A 24708-nucleotide genomic window follows, 5' to 3' on the forward strand; every position below is an offset into this window, starting at 1 on the left:
ACCTGAGACTTTTTAATAAAGTGTTTGATTATAATACTTTTGGGGAAAATAGGATGTAATCCACTCCCCACCCTTTTTTTAATCAATAATGTCTTCTAGATCCATGGAGTAGAGAGAAATCTATAATCTTTTTAAAAGTTAAACTGACATTTTAAGGTTTTGTTATATTTTTGAAAATTAAGTTAACTTTCATGAATTATTAAAGTAACAATATTATTCAATTATATTATTGAATTATTGAAATATTATTCTAAACAAGGAAGAGTTGTATGGCACTGAAACATATATTACTAATGAAAAGTTTTTTTTTTCCATTAGTTTGCACAGACATCTTATTGAGCATTTAAATGCGGAGATAGTATTGCATACCATCACAGATGTGAATATTGCTTTGGAATGGATACGATCAACCTTGCTTTATATCAGAGCCTTGAAAAATCCATCTCATTATGGTTTGTTACTTTGATTTTGAAGAGTAGTAATTTTATCAAGCCAATTGGGCCTACTTTACACTAATAAGTCACACAATAGATTATAGAAACTAATAGGTAGCAGAAGTAAAAACAATTATAACAAATACAGTTAGAGCAAGAGTAGAGAAACGTGAGAAATCTTTATCTGTTTTACTTCTAGTCTTTTAATAAGGCTTGAAATGAACACCATTAAAAATAGATCTTTTAGAAAAAAATTATCTCAATAAAAATTTTTTAAATGCCTAAAATTATTTAAAATAAGTTAAAGTCAAAAAGAAGTTTTGAATTTTGTCTGAACTGGTGTTCAAATCAAAGTATATAGTAATACTGTTGCTGCTGGAATTTTCTTCTTCTAAAGCTAGCACACATATGGTTATGTTACTTCTAGAGGGTTCTTTCATGTGGTACATGTTATAAAATAAAAATGCTTGGGATTGCAGAATATCAAATTAAAACTTGATGTGTCATAATACCATTCTAATACACACAGGTTCAAAACTTTCACACCTCTAAGGAAAAACAATACATGTTGTATTCCTGGTCACTGTTGTACAATAAAATGAACAAGAGATAGCCAATTGATATTGAAAGGATTTCACAACAGTGGTTATTTTCTATAGATGTTTAAGCATTGTTTTAACTTTAAGCTACTTTTTTCTTCTATTTAAGATTGAGTTTGATTACTCTTTTCTAGTTAACTGGTATAAAGTGAGCCTATAAAGATGAATTCATCTCATTCTATTTTATTTTTAATAAATTGTCATAACTTATATAGGTTTTGCATCTGGATTGAGCAAAGATGGAATTGAATCAAAATTACAAGGTTAGATGCATTTCCTTCTAAAAAATTATATTTTATAAATTTTAATGAAAAAGTCTAGTTATGAAAGTAAGAATGTTCTGGTAAAGTATTTTTTAAAGTAACCTTGTTTGCAGAAAAGAAAATATGGATTTCTTTTTCACAGATAAATAAAGCTTGGCACATGTACTTTTTTTCTGAATTAATCTATTTATTAATTCTATCAGAATATCTTCCTCTGTATAACATGTTAACTTGGTTTGTTTTTATTTTAAAAATGATCCTGGTCTTTGGAAATGTTGCCTATAGATACTCAACTCTTTATGTTCCTTTTCTAGTTTAATTTTAATTGAAAATATAAGCCAAGCTTGATTATGGCCTTTTATCCTAATCTGTGCTAATGAAGTATTCCTATCAAATCTCAGTTTTAGTTTTCAGTTAATCACTCAGTATTTCATTACCTATCTTTTAAAATATCAAAAGATTGTTAAGCATTTGTTAGGAGTAGAAATTGCTGCCTCTTCATTGTATTGAGACTGTCTTCCAGGAAAAGAAAATATGTTAGAACCCTAAAAATATTTAGCCAATTTAAATTTATTCTCTACCTGGATATACACATATGGCAAATAAAAATGCAGAGATAAGGATGAAGCAGTAGAATTGTCTTTCTTAAAGAATAAATATATTGTTAAAACATGCTGATTAGCAATAGCTTATGTTCGTGATGCAGCTGTTGAGAAACAGATCTATAATATAGTTGTATTATTCTTTATGTATTGACCAAATTTGTAATGGAGTTTTAAAAGCATATATTTTTTATCATAATGATCAAATACACAAAATGAGACAGACCAAGAAATATCTTGCTATATTCTGGTAACTGTAAAGATTAAACTTTTCTTAAATGTTCTTAACAATTCATATTTGTCTTATTTTCAGTTATTATAAGTGGCTAAGTTTAGCCTATAAAGAATAGCCAAATTTATTATATAACTTGATAGAATGTTTTGGTTTCCTTGGAGGTCTGCCTTAAATTTCTTAGGACGAGTCTTTAGCATAGAATATGCTGTTTCCTAAATTTGGTTATACTTTCTTACTCAGTATCCTCCAGTAGCTGTCCCATCACTCTTAGAATAAAATGCAAACTTTCACCAGAACCCACAAAGTCCTATTTGGTATCCCCATGCCTATTTCTCTAACTTCATCTCTTGTCACTTTCCCCTAATTTATTCCACTCTGTCCAAATTGTCTATCTTTCTGTTCCTTAACCACATCAAGCTTGTTTGCACTTCAGGTCCTTGGCACTCTCTTTATTCTTGAAACACTTCTTGCATATTTTACGTGTCCTGAACCTTCATTTCATTCAGGTCTTTGTTTACATATCAACTCCTCAGAGAGACCTTCCTGGACTACCTTATTTAAACCCACATTTGCAGAGACAAAAGAAAAACAGTTTCCATATTGTTACTGCTGTTTTCCTGCTCTTGGAAAAGGTGATGTGTTTATTTTGAAAATTAGGATGACTACATCCTAGTAAGCTGTGTATCTGAAATACACTTAAGCTTAATTAAATAAAAGCTTAAAAAACTCTGTTATTCTTTAGTTCCTTTCTCAGCTTTATTTTCCTTCATAATACCTTTCTTTTTTTTAATTTTTATTTTATATTGGAGTATAGTTGAGTAACAATGTTGTGTTAGTTTCAGGTGTACAGCACACTGGTTCAGTTATACATATACATGTATCTATTCTTTTTCATATTCTTTTCCCATTTAGGTTATTACAGAATATTGAGCAAAGTTCCTTGTGCTATACAGTAGGTCCTTGTTGGTTATCTGTTTTAAATATAGTGGTGTGTACATGTCATTCCCAAACTCCCAATCTTTCCCTCCCTTGTAATGCTTTTCAATACCTGAAATTATATTATTTATTTGTTATTGATTGCTTTCTTCAGTAAAATACAAGTTTTATAGAGGAAGAACCTTGCCTTGTTCAATACTATAAACTTATTTAAGCTTAGAATAGTGCTCAGCATATAGTAAGCTTCTTGTTTGATTAACTTACTGAATATTAATTTTTTTGAAGTTGAAACTTGAGAGCATTGGTTTTTTTAAATTTAAGTGTAGTTGATTTACAATGTCGTGTCAGTTTCAGGTGTACAGTATAGTGATACAATTTTATATATATGTATATATTTTTTCAGATTCTTTTCCCTTATAGGTTATTACAAAATATTGAGTATAGTTTCCTGTGCTTATACAGTAGGTCCTTGTTGGTTATCTATTTTATGTATAGTAGTGTGTACATGTTAATTCCAACCTCCTAATTTATCCCTCCCCCTCTTTCCCCTTTGGTAACCATAAGTTTGTTTTCTATGTCTGTGAGTCTCTTCCTGTTTTGTAAATAAGTTCATTTGTATTATTTATTTATTTTTTAGATTCTACATATAAGTGATATCATGTGATATTTGTCTTTCTCTGTCTTGCTTACTTCACTTAGTATGATAATCTCTGGGTCCATCGCATCCATCCATCCATGTTGCCACAAATGGCATTATTTCATTCTTTTTTATGTCTGAGTAATATTCCATTTTGTGTGTGTGTGTGTGTGTGTGTGTGTGTGTGTGTGTGTGTATCACATCTTCTTTATCCATTCATCTGCTGATGGACATTTAGATTGCTTCCATGTCTTGATTATTGTAAATAGTGCTGCAGTAAACATTGGGGTGCATGTATCTTTTCAAATTATAGTTTTCTCTGGATTTATGCCCAGGAGTGGGATTGCAGGGTCATATGGTAACTCTGTTTTTAGTTTTTTAAGGAACCTCCATACTGTTCTCCCTAGTGGCTCTACCAATTTACATTCCCACCAACAGTGTAGGAAGGTTCCTTTTTCTCCACACCCTCTCCAGCATTTATTATGTGTAGACTTTTGTTGATGGCTGCTGAATGTTAATTTAATAGTGGGTAATTAAGAAAATTAGCAAAGACTTCAAAAGCCTTACTTAACCAAAGACTTAAAATTATCAAGCTGCCTTAGCAATGTTGCTTAAATTAAAGTATTTTTCAAAGAACCCTGCTTTCTAAGGGCTATGTTTTTGTGAGTGGCTATTCTATATAACATTGAATAGGTTGTGGTATTCCTACTTTCTGCTGTTAACTGCCTCCAGTCTCCTGGGCTTTTTTTTTTTTTTTAACATCTTTATTGGAGTATAATTGCTTTACAATGGTGTGTTAGTTTCTGCTTTATAACAGAGTGAATCAGTTATACATATACAAATGTTCCCATATCTCTTCCCTCTTGCGTCTCCCTCCCTCCCACCCTCCCTATCCCACCCCTCTAGGTGGTCACAAGCCACGGAGCTGATCTCCCTGTGCTATGCTGCTTCCCACTCGCTATCTATTTTACGTTTGGTAGTGCATATATGTCCATGCCACTCTCTCACTTTGTCATAGCTTACCCTTCCCCCTCCCAATATCCTCAAGTACATTCTCTAGTAGGTATGTGTCTTTATAGCAGGGAACAGAGAGAACACTGAATGCAACAGGTTACTACAATTGCTCTGATCCCCATCAATTAGTGAGAGTGAACTTACATTGCTTCCTATTCAGAGCTTCCTTCCAGGTGCACTAGTGTCATATTCAGAGATGCTGAAGTAAATACTAGAAACATCAGCTAAAATAGTCATAATGGTTACCTTAAGAGAGTGTGGCAAACTAGGAGGAGGGGAAAGACTGGTGTTTTTTGAAAAATCTCTGTAGAACTATTTCACTCTTTATACTTTGTGTATATATCTTAAAGCATTTTTAAAAAGAAAAACTACTGCCATATTGGAAGTCAAATGGCAAAACAGTTATTTAAACCTGGAGCAAGTCACTTAGCTTCTCTATTCTTTAATTTCCTAACTTGTATATGAAATAATATTAATACCCGCCATGTTGTGTTTTGAGGATTAAATGAGATAGTACAAATATATCATTTTAAAAGCTCCAAGTTGTAAATGTTATCACTTGAGTGTTATTTTTATTATTTGTATTATTTTTACTGTTATAAAATTTTTTCAGCATATTAGTCAGCTCTTTTGTTTAAATGAGTTGGTTTTTTTTTAACCACTTAAATAGGGACTACAGTTCTTCCCAGAACAATTACACAGAAATACACCTTCAGGATATTTTATAATAAATTCTATTTTGTGTTGCTTCTTTATTTTACTAAAGTAAAAAATATGTTTTCTGTAATTGAACAGAATTATGTTTGAAGAATCTGAATGATTTATCTTCTCTGGACCTGATAAAGATGGATGAAGATGTTAATTTCAAGCCAACTGGTAATTTTTCCATCATTGTTAGTAAATTTAACAATTACTTAAGGCTAAATTAAAAATTTTTTTCTACTAAAATTTAGATGATGGTTAAATTAAATTGTGTTTTCAGTTCTCAACAGGGTATCATCATTATTAGCATGGTCAATTTATACAAGTCCTATTTCTAAAATTATAGAGCTTCTTTTTGACAGGCACGGAATTTGTGTTCACTAACTCCTGTGACTTTTAGCAGAGGATTAAAATGCTCAAATCTTTGGGTTGCTTCAGTCCTGTCATAACTCTTGTAGCTATCCTTTTGCCAATTCTTAATTATTCAAACATTGCTTATCTGGATGGTTACTTAGGCTCCTTTTCTCTCTGTCTCTCTCTCTTTTTTTTTTTTTTTTTTTTTTTTTTTTTTTTTGCGGTATGCGGGCCTCTCCTGCATCGGCAGGCGGACTCTCAACCACTGCGCCACCAGGGAAGCCCTGTCTCTCTCTTTTTGATTCCATATAGGGTATAACAGAAGCAAGAAAGAATGTTTTGTAGTTTTTACCACTCATGATTAGAAGTTTCTTGGGGGAAAATATTGACTTCATTATAACAAATTAAACTTTTTAAGAAGAGATACTTTACTGAATAAAAATTGGGAAGTATAGGAAAGTTTAAAAAAAGCAGAATCTGACTATCTGTTAACATTTTATGTATCCTTCCATTTTTAAATGCATTTTCACATACTTGCAACTGTACTATAGAAATGTATGATTTTGTATTATGTTTTTATTTGTATTTTTTTTGTATAAGGTTTTTTGAAACAATTTACCTCCCTAACTCTCAGCCCTAGATTTATAACATTTTTTTCGTCTCCCATGGTTCTCATTCTGATAAACCTAATTTGTTTGTGAGAATTACCTTCTTTGTATTCTAGGATGTCTCACTAAAGGGGGCATGAGAATCACTAATATAACTTTTTCATCTATTCTTCAGATACTTTAATTCTCAAGAATCTTATTCCCACTATCATTCTTTCCCTGTGGAACTTCTTGAATCCACTGATAACATTCCTTCTGCCTTTAAACATACCTAATAAATGATATGTGTAATATTTGTCCTCTTTCTCAATCATCAGTGAATACTACCTGCTTAATTTTCTTCTTTTTAACATTCTTTTGATTCTCTTTCTGCTTCTTTAATCAATTTCTCTTTGCTGACCTTTTTTTGCTTTACTATGGGCTTCTTAAATATGCAGATGTTGGACCTTTATTCCCAGTTTATGATAATCTCTTTGAAAACATAATTTATCTTCACAGCTTAAGCTATGGTCATTATGTAAATGAACTGTAGTTTTGATCCTGGTTTCTCACCTTTGCTATGATATTTGAACATTAGTTTTCTATTGGAAATCTTTTCTTACATATATGACATGAAACTTGACATCCAGAGCATGTAACAGTTAATTTGACCTGGAATATTATACAGTGGAATGAACATAAAACTTGTGTTCCAAATGCCTGGATTTCAGTCCCAGTTCTGCCACTATGCTAGCTGTGACCTTATGCTCACTGAGCCTTAGTTTATTTATCTGTAAAACAAGAATATATTACATGTCCTACTTACCTTACTGGATTGTTGTGGTGATGAAATGGGATAATGAACATTTACAGCAAAAAAAGTTCCTCTGAAAACATGAGTCATTGCTCTTTTTTGTCCAAGGTTAGGAAAATGTATCTCTACTTGCCTCTTATTCTCAATAGTGTAACCAGTTTGTTAAGCCTATTATAAAATGTTTGATGTCTTTGGTTTCTCTTTCATTCTTCACTCATTTCATGTCCAGGCAGGAATGTCCAAAAGGACAATCCAATCTTGGAGCTGAAAATATTCCTTATCATGTAGCAGGGTAATGTTTCCTAAAGTGCGGTTGGGTTAACTACTTCCTCTCAAAGTCAACTGAGGGTGCTGTTATGTTAAAAATGAAATTAATGAACCCTACTCCAGACCTACAAACCTCACCTTCTAGGATTAAAACCTAGTAATTTAGATTTTAAGCTTGTTCCCTGGATGCTTCTTTTGCACATTAAAATTGAGACCTGCCTTGGGATTGATGTTTCAATAAATGGTATAGTGAAAATCTATTTAGATCTTCATGTCATACACCAATTTATCTTAGTGAGTGTTCTGGAGGTGGGGGGAGAGAGATTCCAAATTAAAATAGAGAATGCAGTTTTACTCTAAACTATCTTCTCTAGGAGATTCATGGGGTTCAGTAGCATATTAAAGGTGCTAAGAAGAAAGTTAGTAAAAAAAGAGCTGAAATTGATTAGCCTAAGATTTTTACATTCTTATTTGCCCACAGAAATCTTTTAAATGGAAATCCATTAATATTGCAAAGAGCACTAATGTTCTATCAGTGTTCAGTCTATCAATTTAAATGTTAATATCATCCAAAACACCTTTACAGACATACCCAGAATAATATTTGACCAAATATCTGGGGACCCTGTGGCCCAGTTAAGTTGACACATAAAATTAACCATCACAGCAGCTTAACATAAAATATACATTCTAGCTGAATGTAGCTGAGTTTTCAGAGGAATACAGTATTGTACATGATGCTGTTTTACCTGTTTCTCCTCTGGACCCAGGTTGGTCCTGTACTCTGCTTTGAAAGCACATATTATGCAATGCCCAATCATTGGACATTTTGTCCTTTGTCTTTTTTAACTCAGCAGCCTCAACTCTTGTTACACCTTACACCATCAAGCTACTTAAAACACACACACATAAAGTGTTACATACACGTATGTATATATAACTTTATGAGGAATTTAACATGTCTTTTTAACTGTGCTAGTATTTTTATTAGGATCATTTAGGTTAGTGCTCTTGTTATAAGGTTGTATGAATTTTTTAGTTGTTTGCCTCAATACTTTTTCCCATAAGCCTTGTTATTTTTGGTATGCAGTTTATAGAATACAAAATTTTATAGGAATGCATATACTATATATTTACAGGAGATAAATGTTTATGTAAATGTATAGGAATACTATATATTTATTTAAGGCTAAGAATTTTTATTAGCTCTGATTTGTAATAGTTTCATTATCAATCAGTTTGTTGTATTTTCTAATTTCCATTATTTTTTCTTTGACCTATGGATTATTTGGAAATCTAGTTCTTAATTTCTGTACATATGATGGTTTTCTAGTTATTTTTCTTTTCAGTTTTGTTGTTGTTGCTGTTGTTTTTGATATTTGATACAGTTGCTTTGTATCAGATAATATTTTCAGTATGATTTCAATCTTTTGAGAATTGTTGAGATTTGTTTTATGGCCCAGTATGTGGTTTTTATAAATATTTTGTGTGTGCTTATCCCTTTGGTTTTAAGCCCTCTCCCAGATAAATATCTTGTTAGTTCTTTGCTGCCTTATAAAAGATATTTCATGTTTCATTTATCTGACTTAGTTGCCCTCAGTAGGGCGGTTGGTTCATAATTACTTAGCCTGCTGTTAATGTAGATGGAAGCTCCTTACATATTATTTCTAATTAATTCTTTCTTTATGACCTCTTGTTCCTTTGTGTTACCATTACTTCTTTTATCTCTTTGAATATTTATTTATTTATTTATTTATTTATTATTTTATTTTGTGGTACACGAGCCTCTCACTGTTGTGGCCTCTCCCGTTGCGGAGCACAGGCTCCAGACGTGCAGGCTCAGTGGCCATGGCTCATGGGCCTAGCCGCTCCGCGGCATGTGGGATCTTCCCGGACCAGGGCACTCTGTGGCATGTGGGATCTTCCTGGATCGGGGCATGAACCCACATCCCCTGCATGAGCAGGCGGACTCTCAACCACTGTGCCACCAGGGAAGCCCTGAATATTTATTTTTTGTATTTAAATTTTTAGTCTGTATGTTCCAGTAATTCTGCTTCATATAGTTTTTGCTTTTTCAGTTTGTGGTTGTAATACTCAAGTATCTAGGTATTTTTATCTGTATGCTTGTGTTCTTGTCCGGGTTTTTAGCTATTCTGCCTGCTAATGTGTATAGAAGAAGGGCTCAAAAGGCCAAGTCTTAGTTTGTGCAAATTTATGAAGGATTAACAACCTTATGAAAATGGGCAGTAATTGCAAAAGGCATGGAAAGTCATTAAACTGGGATGCAAATCTTACTCTGTGAAGGAGAATGAAGGAAGGAAGGAGAAAAGGAAGGAAAGAGAGAAGGAAGGAGAATTTTATCTTGCAGTGCAGTCCTAAGACCATTTGGCAAAGTTGATGGGGAATCTTCAAGTCAAAGTTGCCCATCCAAAGAGTCCCTTGGGTTATAGGTCTTCCTTAATATTCCTGCCATGCTCAGTTATTTGTTTGTATCTCATGAGAACTGTGATCTTGGTGTGTACATAGTGATAGATTCAGAACATAGCAGCTGGGGCCATCCATCAGAGCACTTCTTGCAGTAGGATACGTGAGAGGTGCATTCTCATGACCTCTGCTTCCACTCCCCTTACCCCAACTCTATAACTTTTACTTTGAAATACCCTGTATTTGCTACTATGAGAACATTCATTTTTCAAAAGCTATATTGATAGCAAGTTGCCTCTTTATTTTCTCTCTTCACTTGCAAATTTAAAAAAATTCTTTCCATTCCTTCTGCCTTGACTCATTTTCTTTATAGCTTTCTTTCTAGTTTATTTTTATACCTTACCTAGGTAAGTTACCTTCGTCCTTACTAATAAGCCAGCAAATATCAAGCCTTTTCTCAAAACCTTTCATTTTCACTAGCAGGGAGATACCCTATATTAATTTATAAACATCTAGGATAAGAGGAGCATCTTTAAATATACCCTAAATATAACATATACTAGTTCCCTTGGTAACCATATTCTCGCTATCTCACCCTGCTCTTAGAATCTCCCTTTGATGAACCACTACATTACTCACGTTTTGGCTGAACATATTCACTAGACTCCTAATTGAGAAAGTGGCTATTCCTGAGTCTAAGTTCTGTCCACTGTACCTTATTCTTGATGCCTATAAGTGATGGAATGTCAGATTCTTTCCTCTTCAGCAAAACCTGTAACACATACTTAAATATTAGCCTTTTCCTTGAGCAACAGTATGCTGTTTTCCTCTTCTCAGCTGTTTTGTGTGTGTGTTCACAAGACTTGAAATTCTTTGTAATGTTCTTGACAACTTATAATTGAAGCCAGTAACCTTTTAAATGAATTACATTTTATCAATTACTTATCCTCACTCTACACATCCTCCTACCCACAGCCTACCTGATGTTTTATTTCCAAAACAATTTAGTTTCAAATTCCAATTTAATTGAAATATTGCTCAAGAATTTTAAGTGGTCCTCTGTTATTTTACAAATCAAAACCAAAATCCTTTATAGCATTTAAAGTCTATTTCAGGGCCTCTGTATTCTATCTTTCATCATGTTTTGATAATAAAAGTAGGCAACATTTATTTAATGTTGGGCACTATGCTAAGTACTATGCATATATTATTGCATTTAATCTTCTTCACAACAAACATATGAGATGCATACTTTTATTATTCCCACATTACATTAAGAAACTGGTAAACTAACCTGCACATGATCACCTAGTAAGTGGTGGCCCAAAGATTCTAAGCAGGTCAGTTTGGCCTGAATTTTAGTCTTATGTTTATCAAGCCATATCTCTCATTACATTATTCTAAAGATAGTCTTTTAAACTTTACTCTTTTGATAAACAAGTTTTGTTTTTTCCTGAGGTCATAATGGCTATATTTCCTTTCTGCCAAGGCCTATTGTTTGCTTTAAAATACTGCTCAAGACCCATTTTCTCTGGAAGGTAATGCCCCACAGACCATTCTCTTAGGCTTAATTTCCTCTGTACTTAAGTTTGTTTATGTAAACATTATCATTAACTGGATTTTGTACTCTAGTCTAGCTATTTCACGTGTGGCTATCTCCCTAGCTAACCTTTAGGTCTTCTAGATTTTTTGGTGTCTTTTATACCTGATGCTGTTAAAGACACAGCAGAGATGCTAAGGAAATGTTTGTTAAACTGATGAAAATTCAAGTTGTTTCAGCTGATGGGGAATGTTTATTTTTCCATCTTTTCCCACAGAGGCAGGAAGATTGATGGCTTGGTATTATATTACATTTGAGACAGTGAAGAAATTTTGTACAATCAGTGGAAAAGAAACTTTATTGGATCTGGTAAATTAATTTTCACAAGAAAATAAATATATAATGATACAGTATAAAATAATATTGGGGGAAATAATTTGTGTATCTCATACAATTTAAGAATAAATGAACAGAAAAGAAAGCATTTCTAATAGTGCTAATGTTTTTCCTCCTCATATGCCTTTGATTGTAAGATATAGAATAATACTCCTTAGAATATATTTCTAATTGTATCTCTGTGTTAGGGCTAAGAAAATTCATATACATACTCAAAGTCGGGATGGCAACTGCCTTTCAACTTATGTGATAATGCTGATTACCTTGGTAGTGGTTATCAAGTGTAATATGTTGAGAAAGAATGTGCTGAGAAAGATTCCAAGATGGTGTGGCATGGTATATTAGGAAAGTCTGCCATGAATGAGGGACACTGAAGGATGCATGTGCCTCCTACTTGCAACTCTTCCTTAAATCCTTTGCATCAGAATAATGATAACAGTAGAAAGAGAATAGTATTGGTGATAGACCAGGAAAAAGAACTGATTTTGGAGAAAATGGGAGTAAAAACAGGCTATACTAAGATATCACTAGTGGGGGCAACTTTGTAGCTATAGCAGTGAATAGAACCATAGTCATGTTTTTGGCATCTGGTAACTGTATTGGTCCTTTCTTCCATTACTGGGGATATGAACATGAAACATGACATTTATATTTATTCTCAAATCCAAACTATTTTTATTTAAAATACCTAAGTTGATTATTGTGATAAGGTTATTATACTAAAAATTGCACAAAAATTGACGAGAAGGCTTGTATTTTTCATGTAAATATTATTCTTTTTTAATTTATTGAAGTATAGTTGACTTACAATGTTGTGTTGAATATTATTCTTAACTGAGAAGAAATCAAGAATAGAAACTCCCTAATGTTAACATTAACTCATCTGATTTTGAGTTCAGTAAGTGTGAAAGAGAATTAGAAAAGGTGTTTCATTTTACAGGTGTGAGAAACCAAAGCAGAGTACTTTGCTCAAAGTCATCTGGCAGAATTAGGCTCTAGAATACAGATTTCTTACTACCTACAGCATTGTTTTCATTACAAAATAATCCTCAATAGGAACAATAATTTGCAAACTATAGAAGGGTGAATAATAATAGTAGTAATAGCGGTAATAATGAAATCTTCATTTATTGAGTGCTTATTATGTGTTAGGTGCTAGGCTGAATATTTTTAATTTTATCTTGTTAATCTTTACAATCTTACTGATATAGCACCAGTGTGTAACACAGTGTCTGACATATAACAAGTGTTTGTAAACTTTCGTTAGTGAATGAACGAATCCTTAAAGAAGCAAAATGTATAAGGCAGGTTTTTAACTCTATTATGCTAAATGTGATGTCCCAAGGCAGCAATAAAAATAAATAAATACAGAAAAATAAATGAGAGAAAAGAAGTAAGGAGTGAACATAACTAAATGAACAAATGCTGTAATTTTATAGGTCACAATGATAGCCAGCTGCAAGGAATTTCTAGATATACAATTAAGAATAAATGAAAAGAAAACACTGAATACTTTGAACAAAGATCCAAATCGGATAACTATCAGGTACAGAAATTAAATATGTTTTAAGGAATTTTAAAAAGGTTTCATTCAGTTAAAATAAATAATAATAATAAAAGTTTTGCCTTGTTTATTTACAGATTTCCAATGGGAGGAAGAATTAAAACAAGAGAAATGAAAGTAAATTGGTAAAGAAAATCAATTTTTAAATGTCTTAAAATACTGATTACCTGTCCCTGATTCATATTTATGAAGGCTTTTTTTAAACTTATTTTAAATGTTTTCCTTAATACAAAAAAGAACATATTTACATAAGAATGAGGAGTCAGAATGTAGGTGCGAATTTATTTTCCCAAAACTCTCAGACTTTAATTAAAAGAGATAATTTGTGAATTTTTAAATCAACAAACGTTGAGAGTATAATCTGTTGAGGGAAGTTAGACAATAGAAAGAAGATATGCTTCTCATCCACAGGGACTTTCAAGTTGGCTTGAATGAGAACCATGTGTATAAATATAATGGACAATTTGAAGACACATGCAGTAAATGTCTGTTGAATGATAGTGGTATTCTGAGAAAGACATACTAAATGCAATATCAGTGAAGGAATATATTTGTGACAATGGGATGACTGTTCTCCCCAGAAAGGGAAGTTTGTATAGAGGAGTAGTAACTGGAAGAGTAAACTAAAGTTACATTGTATTGTAATGACTTTACCCAGTTTCCAATCACAAATGCAAAGGTATTCTTTTCTGCTATGCCAAGTGCTTGGTTTTCTGAGTATTTAGGTCTTAGTGTTAAACCATTTGATGTAGACCATTTCAGGTAAAAATGATTTTTTTTATGTGGCTCAATAAAACCAGTTGGCCAAAGAATTTCCTTTTTCTGCATAGCTAAAGGAGGTCACTCGTTCTCTGGGATACTTCCTAATGTCTCATTGAATTTTATCTCCCAAATACCATGACATCTCAGAAACAAACTTCCACTGCTGTATACACCTCATCAGGCAGATCTAAAGCTTGGACAACAGAAGTTAATGTTCTGTTTCTTAGATGTTATTTCTTTAGAAATTTAAATATCCTTAGAGATCATATAGAACTTAGAGATCCTGTACCCAGGTCCTCTCATTTTACAAATGAAGTAAATGATGCCCAGATAAGTTGTGACTTGCTTGAGGTTATGTTGCTATACTGGGGGCTGATCTAGAACTAGAATCTAGATCTCTTGATTCTCACAATGTTTTTTCAATATACTCTGTTGTATCGACTACTGAGTCAAATTAAATCAAGGTATTTTTCCACAAGCATCTTGTTGGGAACACTCTGCAATTTTAATGCTTTCATTTACCTTACCTTGGATTGGGTCATACATTCTTTTGATTGTGACTGTCAGATTTTAAAATTGATGACTTTATAATTGTTTTTATATGTATCATAATTTAGCTTCCCATTATAATTTCCCACCTTTATGCAACTACTTGAGTGTGGCTAGGAAGAGTGAATGTGTGTGGGGTATTTTCTTAATCCAAAATGTACAGTCTATTGGTGGGTGATGATGGCTAATAGTTACTTTTATGTCTCTCTCATATTTCTGTTACTTTGCTGAATTTCAGATCAGTTCTTTTTCAGGTAGGTGTTAATCCTCTTAATTTAAAAATTTTATCCTTCAACTTTCTGCCCTTTAAGGCTGTTTTTAAATTTTTCATAATTCCTGGGTCTTTCATCTTCAACACTAGCTCTGTTTTCTTTAACTGGTATTTTTCAATGAACTTATAGGGTGTATTTCCAAGTCAGTGATTTCTTTTCACATTTGTTTGTTTCTTCTTATTATATAAGTAACGCATGGATTCATTTTTAAAGATTCAAAAATAAAATTTATAAAGCAAAAAGTCAGGTCTCCCTTGACCCCCAGAAGTAACTGTTATCAGTGGTTTGCTGTGGGTCCTTCCAATTTCCTTTCTATTTATTTAGTACATATATATGGGCTAATAAACATATGTTATGTCTACATATTTAAAAAGTCATACTATAATTATTGCTCCTGTCATGAAGTTCTTCTATATCAGTACATGTCAACCTCATTCATTTTGATACCAATGTTTTGTTGTTTTTTTTTTTTGCGGTACGCGGGCCTCTCACTGTTGTGGCCTCTTGCGTTGCGGAGCACAGGCTCCGGACACACAGGCTCAGTGGCCATGGCTTATGGGCCTAGCCACTCCGTGGCATGTGAGATCTTCCCAGACCGGGGCACGAACCCGTGTCCCCCGCATCGGCAGGCGGATCTCAACCACTGCACCACCAGAGAAGCCCCACCAATGTGTGTTTTAATAGCAGTGTATTCTATAGTATGAACATATTGTAATTTTTAACCACTCCTTTACTGATGAAGAGTTAGATGGCTTACAAACTTTTGTTATTACGAATAGTACTGAAATGAACTTCCTTTTATTTACACCATATTTTTCAAGAATTTCTGAGTGAAAAGGTATATACGTGAAAAGATTTAATATTTAATACCAAATTGCTTTCTAAAAAGCTTATCTTATTTAGTTTCCACCCACAGTGTAAAAAGAATGACCATTTCCATAAATCCTCCCAATACTTGTTTTTTTATCTTGAACTTTTGTCAATCTAATGAGTGAAAAATTTAAAAATTTTCAAATCCCTAATTATTAGGAGGGAATATACATATTCTTTGGTTTTATACAGAAATTTTAAATTGTTATAAAATCATACATGTCAGTCATGTCCTATGACTTCTAGGTTTTGTGTTTTGCTTATTTAGGAAGGCCTTTCCCATCCTGTATTTCTTTTTTTTTTTTCCATCCTGTATTTCTTAAGATTAGGTTCAACTACATAAAATGGTAATAAAGTGAATTAACAGTAGATTAAACTAAATAGGCTACTTTTCTCTCACAGAATATACAACTCAAGGTAGATAGTCTAAGGTAAATATAGTGGCTTCAAGGTGTCATGAATACTATGTTCCTATCTTTCTGCTCTGCTATGCCACACATGACTTCTATTTTAAGGTCACCTCTTCATCCAAAATTACTACTAGAGCTTCAGCCATTACACTTGAGTATCCTCTCTCTTTTCAGTAGGTTTCTTGGAAGTCCCAGATAACCCTTTCTCACCTAATACAGCTAAGTGCAAAAGAGACTGGGAAATGTCTTGTTGATAGTGTGCCTGTATTAAAATTAGGATTCTGCTATTAATAAGGAAGTAAAGAATGAATGTTGGGTAGGTAAAGCAGTCTCTGCCACATATCCTAAGATCATAGGACTTTTTCTATCGTTTCTTCTAATACATTAAAATCATTTTATTTTTACCTAAAGGCTTTTCATAGGCATCTGGAGTTAATTTTTATATGTGGTATGAGTTAAGAATTTAATTATATTTTGTCCCTGAAAGATAGTCAGGAGTGTTTGATAACTATGTTGTCTTTCTCTCTTTGCCTGTTGATTTGGAATGCCACCTTCTCATAAACTAAATTCCTAAGGATCTGATTCTGGACATTTACTGTTAGCCTGTTTATTTTGTTGCCATGACAATACCACATTGTTTTACTTGCTATTCTTCTATTGCATGTTTTGTTATCTGGTAAGGCAAGTCCGTTCTTACTGTTATTTAAAAAATGTTTTTGGATATTCCTGCGTTTTTCCTCCCTGTGAACTTTAGAATCAGTTTGTCAAGATTTATAAAAAGTCCTATTGAAGTTGGCTTTATAGATTAGTTTGTGGAAGAATTCTTCCTTTAACAGTTCTGAAATCTTTCTATCTAGAATATGGTATCTCTTTCCATCTATTCAGATCTTTATGTCTTTCTGTGATATTTTATAACTCATCATTTAGGTTTTATATTTCTTGATAGGTCTATTTCTTGGTATTTTATGGAGTTTGATATTGTGAGTCCTTCTTTACATTGCATACCATTAAATTTTATGGTCAGTTATTGATGGTATATAGGAAGGCTATCAATTTTTAAAATTTTGATTTTTTTATCTGGCTATCTCACTGAACTCTCTTAACAGTATGAGTTGTCCTTTAGTTGGTTTGCTGGGATTACCTAGATAGACAATCATATTATCTGTAAATAGTGATAGTTTTATCTCTTGATTTCTAATAGTTGCAACTCTATTTTTGTTAACTTCTTGTAGATAGAACCTTTAGTATATGTTCTCTAGTTTTAGCGAGAGCAAACATCTTTGTCTTGTTATTGTTTTTAATTGTCAAGTTTCCAGTGTTTCACCATCAGGGAATTTCTCACACTTTTTGGATTCGATTGTGGAATCATTAACCTCCTTCTCACTTATTTGTAAAAACAGATTTGAATTCAGAGAGAAGAGCGAGCAACCCATTTTAGCTCACCATTGTCTCTGGATCTAAAGTTGGGTGTCTCTAGGATTTCTTTCATTTTTTGTTCTTTGCAGGGTTACTAACTTTTTTTGAATCAATTTTTCTTACTTTATATGTTCCTGAGCTATTCATTTCACCCAGCTTGTCAGTTTTTATGGCATAAAGTATTTTGTTCTCTAATAAGTTAAAACTTTCCTCTAAATATATAATGTCTTTTCTAATATTATTTGTATCATCTCCTTTTTTCTTAATCAGATTTGCTAGAGGTTTCTATATTTTGATCTTTTCAGGCCATTTATTTTTGACTTATTGATCATGTTTAATAGTCCTATTAATTTTACATTTTTAATCTTTCTATTATTTTCTATTTCATTAATTTCCCATTTTTTCTTTATTTTTTTCCTTCTACTTCTTTTTGTAATCTTTTTAATTGTATTTTTCTCCATTTATTTTGTTTTTTAAAATTTTCTATAAAATATGTAAGACTACAAATTTTCCAGTGAATACCACTTTGACATTGTTCTATAGATTTTCTAAATCTATTGCTATTCTTTCTAAATAGTTTGTAATTTCAGTTTTAGTTTCCTTTTAAGAATTATTTAAAATTATGTTTAAAATTTTTTAAGTAATACTTTTAAAAAATTGTCATTCTTTTATTGTTAATTTCTAATTTTATTGAATTGTAACGAGAGAATGTGGCCTGTCAGAGTTCTGCTTTATGATAGATATTGTGGTTTTACTTGTGGCTTAATACATGGTTAATTTTTATCATTGTTCCATGTGGATGGTAAATGAATAAATGAATGATGTGTTCCTTAGGCACTAAATTGCATATTTTGCCATTAGGAAGAGTTTGCTAATTGTGTTACTCACAGTGAAGTATCACTCATTTTTCTTGTAAAGTTTTATTAATCAAGAGAGTAATTTATTGTTTTGGAAAAGGAAAATATATTGAAAATATAGCAAGATTATATAATGGATCTAAAGATGTAATGTCAGATAGTTCAAGGGAATATATATATACCACCAATATATTTGGAAAAGCAAACAGAAAAGGAACAAGTACATAGTAAACAGAAGAGTGACATATTGTCTAATCAGCTGTGGCTTGTGGAAATGACTATAAAAGTATAGGATGGATTATGCAATAAAGGAACAAATCATAAGGAAATTGTCTTCTTAGGATTGTACATAAAAGGAGTTCTACTTAACCTGTGTATTTAGACATTTGTTAGGTACTGCAGGCCTGTTGGCCCATTTGTCCATGTTGCCTTTCTTGTCCTGTCTCGTCGTTTCTGCTGATGGAAAGATGCAGGTTAGATGAGTCAACTAACTGTCCTATTGAATACTTTTTGCTTTTAATTCCGTTTTGTCTACTATTAATAATATTGCCATACTTGTTTTATTTCGTATATCATTTAATCTTTTTCTTCTTAACGTTTTCTTCATTTTATAATTTGTATAGATTGAATATAGTTAGATTTTATCACTCTTCTTTTTACCTGATCTCAGAATTCTTTTAATTGAGAATAAGTTCATTCACATTTATTATAATTACAGTAGTACCCCCCTTATCCACGGTTTTGCTTTCCATGGTTTCAGTTACCAGTGGTCAACTGTGGTCCGAAAATATTAAATGGAAAATTCCAGAAATAAACAATTCATAAGTTTAAAATTGTGCGCTGTTCTGAGTAGCAATTCATAAGTTTAAAATCTCATGTCATCCTGCTCTGTCCCACCTGGGACATGAATCATCCCTTTGTCCAGTGTATCCTGCCTGTTCTTCACTTAGTAGCCATCTCAGTTATCAGATGACAGTTGCCATATTGCCGTGCTTGTGTTCAACTAACCCTTATTTTACTTAACAATGGCCCTGCGGAATTAAAGAAACCTCAGCTAAAATTGGAATCAGGACAGACCTGTAGGGGAAGCTCTCACACTCTGCCATGTGTCGTCAATTGCTCCAAACAGAAAGAGGTATACACCTACCTCTCTGATAGGAAAATCCCTCTACTTTACTATCCAGCAGGAAAAAGAAAACTCCTCTCTGACCAGCCAGTCGGAGACTGTACCAGCCCAACTAATGAGAAGCCTGCATACTTTGTACTACCAGCTTCCTCCAATGGACTCTGGTTTTCACAGCCCCTCATATCTCGCCCCCTTTTCCCTGTAAAGCACATTCCGTGTTCTCTTGATTTGCCTATGCTTTGCCATAGTTTGCATATCCTGAATTGCAGTTCTTTTGGCTCTTCCTGAATAAACTTGCTTTTGCTATAAAGTTATAAAATAACTGGCTACTGTATTATTAAAGTTGACAGCTCCAAAGCGCAAGAGTAGTGATGCTGACGATTCAGATATGCCACAGAGAAGCTGTCAGGTCCTTCCTTTAAGTGAAAAGGTGAAAGTTCTAGATTTAATAAGTTCTAGATTTAATAATTTAGAGGTTGCTATGCTGGTTAATAAGAGGTTAATATGCTGAGGTTGCTAAGATCTACAGTACGAATGAGTCTTCTACCTGTGAAATTGTGAAGAAGGAAAAAGAAAGGAAACTGTAAAGAAGGAAAAAGAAATTTCATGCTGGTTTTGCTGTCACACCTCAAGCTGCAAAAGTTACAGCCACAGTGCATGTCAAGTGTTTAGTTAAGATGGAAAAGGCATTATATTTGTACAATAACATTATTCTGAGAGAGATAGAGACCACACTCACATGACACTTATTAACACTATATAATTGTTCTATTATATTATTAGTTATTGTTGTTATCTTTTAGTGTGCCTAATTTATAAGTTGAACTTTATTCTGGGTGTGTATAGGAAAAAATAGTATATGTAGAGTTTCATACTATCTTTGGTTTCAGACATCCACTGGGGAGTCTTGAAATGTATCTCCTGAGGATACTGTGTTTGGACTTAATCTTATTGTATGTTTTCTAATTTGCACGATTATTGCTTGTTTCTTTTTTCCTCACTTATTTCTTTTGCCTTTTCTGCCTCTTTTTGGATATGTCAAGTTTCGTTTGTTTTTGTTCTTCTAACGAGCTCTTCTTTTAAATTTTTATATTTTTTTAACCAATGTCTATAGAAAATGAACATTTAAAAACTTCCCATATGAGATAAAACTTTTATCATATTTTCAATTTCCTGTTGCCTCTTGCTCTCTCCCATGTTCAGATCATCTTAGATTTTAGTTCCAGATTGTTAAATTTAAAATATTTTGCTGCACATTAAAAATTGTAGACTTAACCTAATTTCTTTTTTTACTGATTGCTTTGCTTACTTTCTACTTTTTAAAATCTCTATCTTCCTTTTCCTTAGATATATAATTTATTTTTTTGGATACATTCTCAAATAATTTTCTGAGTCCTTCTGAGTCTTTGTAAGCCTGAAATGTATTTTGCCCTATCATTTGAATAAGTTTGGCTAAATCATTCTTCAGATGTTTATACTGCTCTTCTTGCATCCATTGTTGGTGATCTAATCTGTTTTCAGTACTTTTTTAAAAAAAATTAACTTATTTATTTATGGCTGCGTTGGGTCTAAGACACAGGCTTTCTCTAGTTCTGGTGAGTGGGACTACTCTTCCTTGCGGTGCACAGGCTTCTCATTGCAGTGGCTTCTCTTGTTGCAGAGCACAGTCTCTAGCCATGCGGGCTTCAGTAGTTGCAGCACGTGGGTTCAGTAGTTGTGGCTCATGGGCTCTAGAGCGCAGGCTCAGTAGTTGTGGCACACAGGCTTAGTTGCTCCGCGGCATGAGGGATCTTCCCGGACCAGGGCTCAAACCTATGTCCCCTGCATTGGCAGGTGGATTCTTAACCACTGCACCACCAGGGAAGTCCCCATGTTTTCAGTTCTTTATTAATAACTTCTTTCTTTATCTGATTTAGGAAATTCACCAGAAAGTCTGGGTGTGTCTTTATTCTTTATTTTGCACAGCATTCTGTGGACCCTCTTAATATGTAGACTTATATCTTTCTTCAGCTCTGGGAAATCTTCTTCTATAATTTAATTACTTCTTCTCTATTCTCTCTGTTCACTCTTGGAACTCCTACTGGATGAATGTTGGAACTTCTGACCATCTCCTCCACATATTATACTTATTCTTTCATATTTTTTATCTGTTTGTGCTTGGCTTTTAGGAGAATGCCTTAGCTCAGTTAGCCATCTCAGCTAACTTAGCTCATCTTCAGCTTTATCTATTGAGTTTTTTCAGTGATAAATTTTTTTTCTTTTTTTGCAATAAAGCATATCAGGGATTTATTAGAATTCTTCAAGGAACTCTAGGTGAAATTTTAAAGCATTGATATTTTGAAAGCTCCTACAACATTGCAAAGAAAATAACTGATAAAATTTGTACTTTACTGTATCTCCACTTGGCTTTCTAAAATATACACGGTATTTCTTTGTGTGTGTGTGTGTGTGTGTGTGTGTGATTTTAAAAGTTTCTTTTGACAGCAATACAAAACAAATCGCATGAGTAAGATTAAAGGTAAGGTCAGGGTTAAGAAATAAGTTTCTTTCTTTTAAAAAAATTTTTTTTTTTATTTTTAAAAATTTAATTTTTTTATACAGCAGGTTCTTATTAGTCATCAGTTTTATACACATAAGTGTATACATGTCAATCCCAATCTCCCAATTCATCACACCCCCACCCCCACCCCCACCCCCACCACTTTCCCCCCTTGGTGTCCATACGTTTGTTCTCTACATCTGTGTCTCTATTTCTGCCCTGCAGACTGGTTCATCTGTACCATTTTTCTAGGTTCCACATATATACGTTAATATACGATATTTGTTTTTCTCTTTCTGACTTACTTCACTCTGTATGACAATCTCTAGATCCATCCACGTCTCTACAAATGACCCAATTTCATCCCTTTTTATGGCTGAGTAATAGTCCATTGTATATATGTACCACATATTCTTTATCCATTTGTCTGTTGATGGGCATTTAGATTGCTTCCATGACCTGGCTATTGTAAATAGTGCTGCAATGTACATTGGAGTGCATGTGTCTTTTTGAATTATGGTTTTCTCAGAGTATATGCCCAGTAGTGGGAATGCTGGGTCATATGGCAATTCTATTTTTAGTTTTTTAAGGAACCTCCATACTGTTCTCCATAGTGGTTGTATCAATTTACATTCCCACCAACAGTGCAAGAGGGTTCCCTTTTCTCCACACCCTCTCCAGCATTTGTTGTCTGTAGATTTTCTGATGCCCATTCTAACTGGTGTGAGGTGATACCTCATTGTACTTTTGATTTGCATTTCTCTAATAACTAGTGATGTTGAGCAGCTTTTCATGTGCTTCTTGGCCATCTGTATGTCTTCTTTGGAGAAATGTTATACATGGTATTTCTAATCTCTCTGAAAAATTTTAAATTATATAAATCAATTATACTTATTTTGAAACTCTTTTTCTGTGCACTTAACTCTGTTTCCTCAATTGTTATTTCATTTATTAATATTGTGTCTTTTTAAATTTTTTTCTCAAATATTAGGTAGTTCTTCATTGTTTGCTTTTGTATTTGTAAATATATTTTTGCCTACCTATTCTGTTACTTACTATCTCTAATGACTGGGGAGAAGTAATTAGATTGACTGCCATAAAAGTGTGGAAATACCTTGCAATTTAAGAGTAAAGTCTTTCTACCTCTACTGGGGTTTTCGTTCCTACCTGTACAACTGTCCTGCCTCTCTGGCCTCAGTGTCTACACTCCCTGCTTTAGCTTCTCAATACATACCACAACTGCTTAATGTTTTCCACAAATGAGAGAGAGTGACAGGGGTAGACTAAACTACCTGCTCAGAATACAGCATTCCAGTGAATTGCTCCAACAAATACCCCAGGACCCTCTCTCCTTCTTGATCTATTAATTCTTTTGCATGTACTATGGATAATCTCCAGTTTTGTTTTTCTCATAGATTTGATCTTTTTCATAGACATGATTTCTAGCATTCAACTTTCTGGCCCACCAATGACATGCTTTCTTGCTTTCCTGTAGTTTTGTGGATGGAGACTAACACACAAAAACACACCTATATAGTTGTCCATCATTTTATGGAATTTGAAGAGGAGTTATATGTATAGAAGGCTCCATGTGCCACCCTGATTTTTTTCTTCATTTGATTCTTTGGGCATTCCTATTCTATGTTTAGGCAGAAAAAGATGACTTCAGAATAACTTTTTCTCCTCTCAAGAGAGTTGTACAGCTTTATAGTACATCTTTAACTCATCTTCATACGAAGGATTTCTACTCTTTCTATACCTTCCTTTACTAAGTTGGCCAGTATACAGAAGTCTTTTGGGAAGTTATGGTATCATTTTTATTAGTTGGCTAACTGTGGAAGCTGAGAGCAAGTTATAAATGCCTCAACCATTGATAATAATAATAGTAGTAACCATTTCTTGAATATTTGGTGAGTTCCAGGCACTGCATTAGATACTTTACAGGCATACCTTGGAAATATTGTGGGTTCAGTTCCAGACCACCACAATAACATAACTATCTCAATAAAGCAAGTCACACAATTTTTTTTCCCAGTCCAGTGCATATAAAAGTTATGTTTACACTAGACTGTAGTCTGTTAAGTGTGTAGTAGCACTGTCAAAAACACAGTGTACACACCTTAATTTAAAAATTCAAAACAATTACAACAGTAACATCAAAGATCACTGATCATAGATCACCATGAAAAATATAATAATAATGAAAAGGCTTGAAATATTTCAGCACTTAACAAAATATGACACAGAGACATGAAATGAGGAAATGCGTTGGAAAAATGGTGCTGATAGACTTGCTTGATGCAGGGTTGCCATAAATCTTCAGTTTGCAAAAACCCCACAATATCTGCAAAGTGCAATGAAGTGAAGTGCAATAAAATGTAGTATACTTGTACATACCTATAGCTGAAACTGCTGGCTGACTGTCCCAGTATTCTTAACCTTCACAGGGAAAAGATTACATTTCCCAGTCAACTTTATAGCTAAATAGTGCCCTGTGACTAAGTTTGTCCAATTAATGAGATGTAAGCAGAAGATATGT

At 33.2% G+C, this 24708-nt stretch overlaps 1 protein-coding gene across 11 annotated transcripts in view; it reads left to right on the forward strand.

Moving 5' to 3' along the window:
* HFM1 (helicase for meiosis 1) overlaps nt 1-24708 on the forward strand; it is a 129409-nt gene that overhangs the window by 43125 nt on the left and 61576 nt on the right. For all 11 annotated transcript variants that reach the window (XR_010842344.1, XR_010842345.1, XM_067042903.1 and 8 more), the window contains 6 exons: nt 319-452; nt 1249-1296; nt 5516-5596; nt 11686-11777; nt 13244-13350; nt 13446-13493. Coding sequence is in view for 9 of the 11 variants with exons in the window: in XM_067042903.1 (XP_066899004.1) it covers nt 319-452; nt 1249-1296; nt 5516-5596; nt 11686-11777; nt 13244-13350; nt 13446-13493 (510 nt within the window). In the remaining 2 variants the exon portion in view is untranslated. The remainder of the gene's footprint in view (nt 1-318; nt 453-1248; nt 1297-5515; nt 5597-11685; nt 11778-13243; nt 13351-13445; nt 13494-24708) is intronic.

Source organism: Kogia breviceps, chromosome 1 (genome assembly GCF_026419965.1).
Source record: "Kogia breviceps isolate mKogBre1 chromosome 1, mKogBre1 haplotype 1, whole genome shotgun sequence".
In the NCBI taxonomy this organism is placed as follows: domain Eukaryota; kingdom Metazoa; phylum Chordata; class Mammalia; order Artiodactyla; family Physeteridae; genus Kogia; species Kogia breviceps.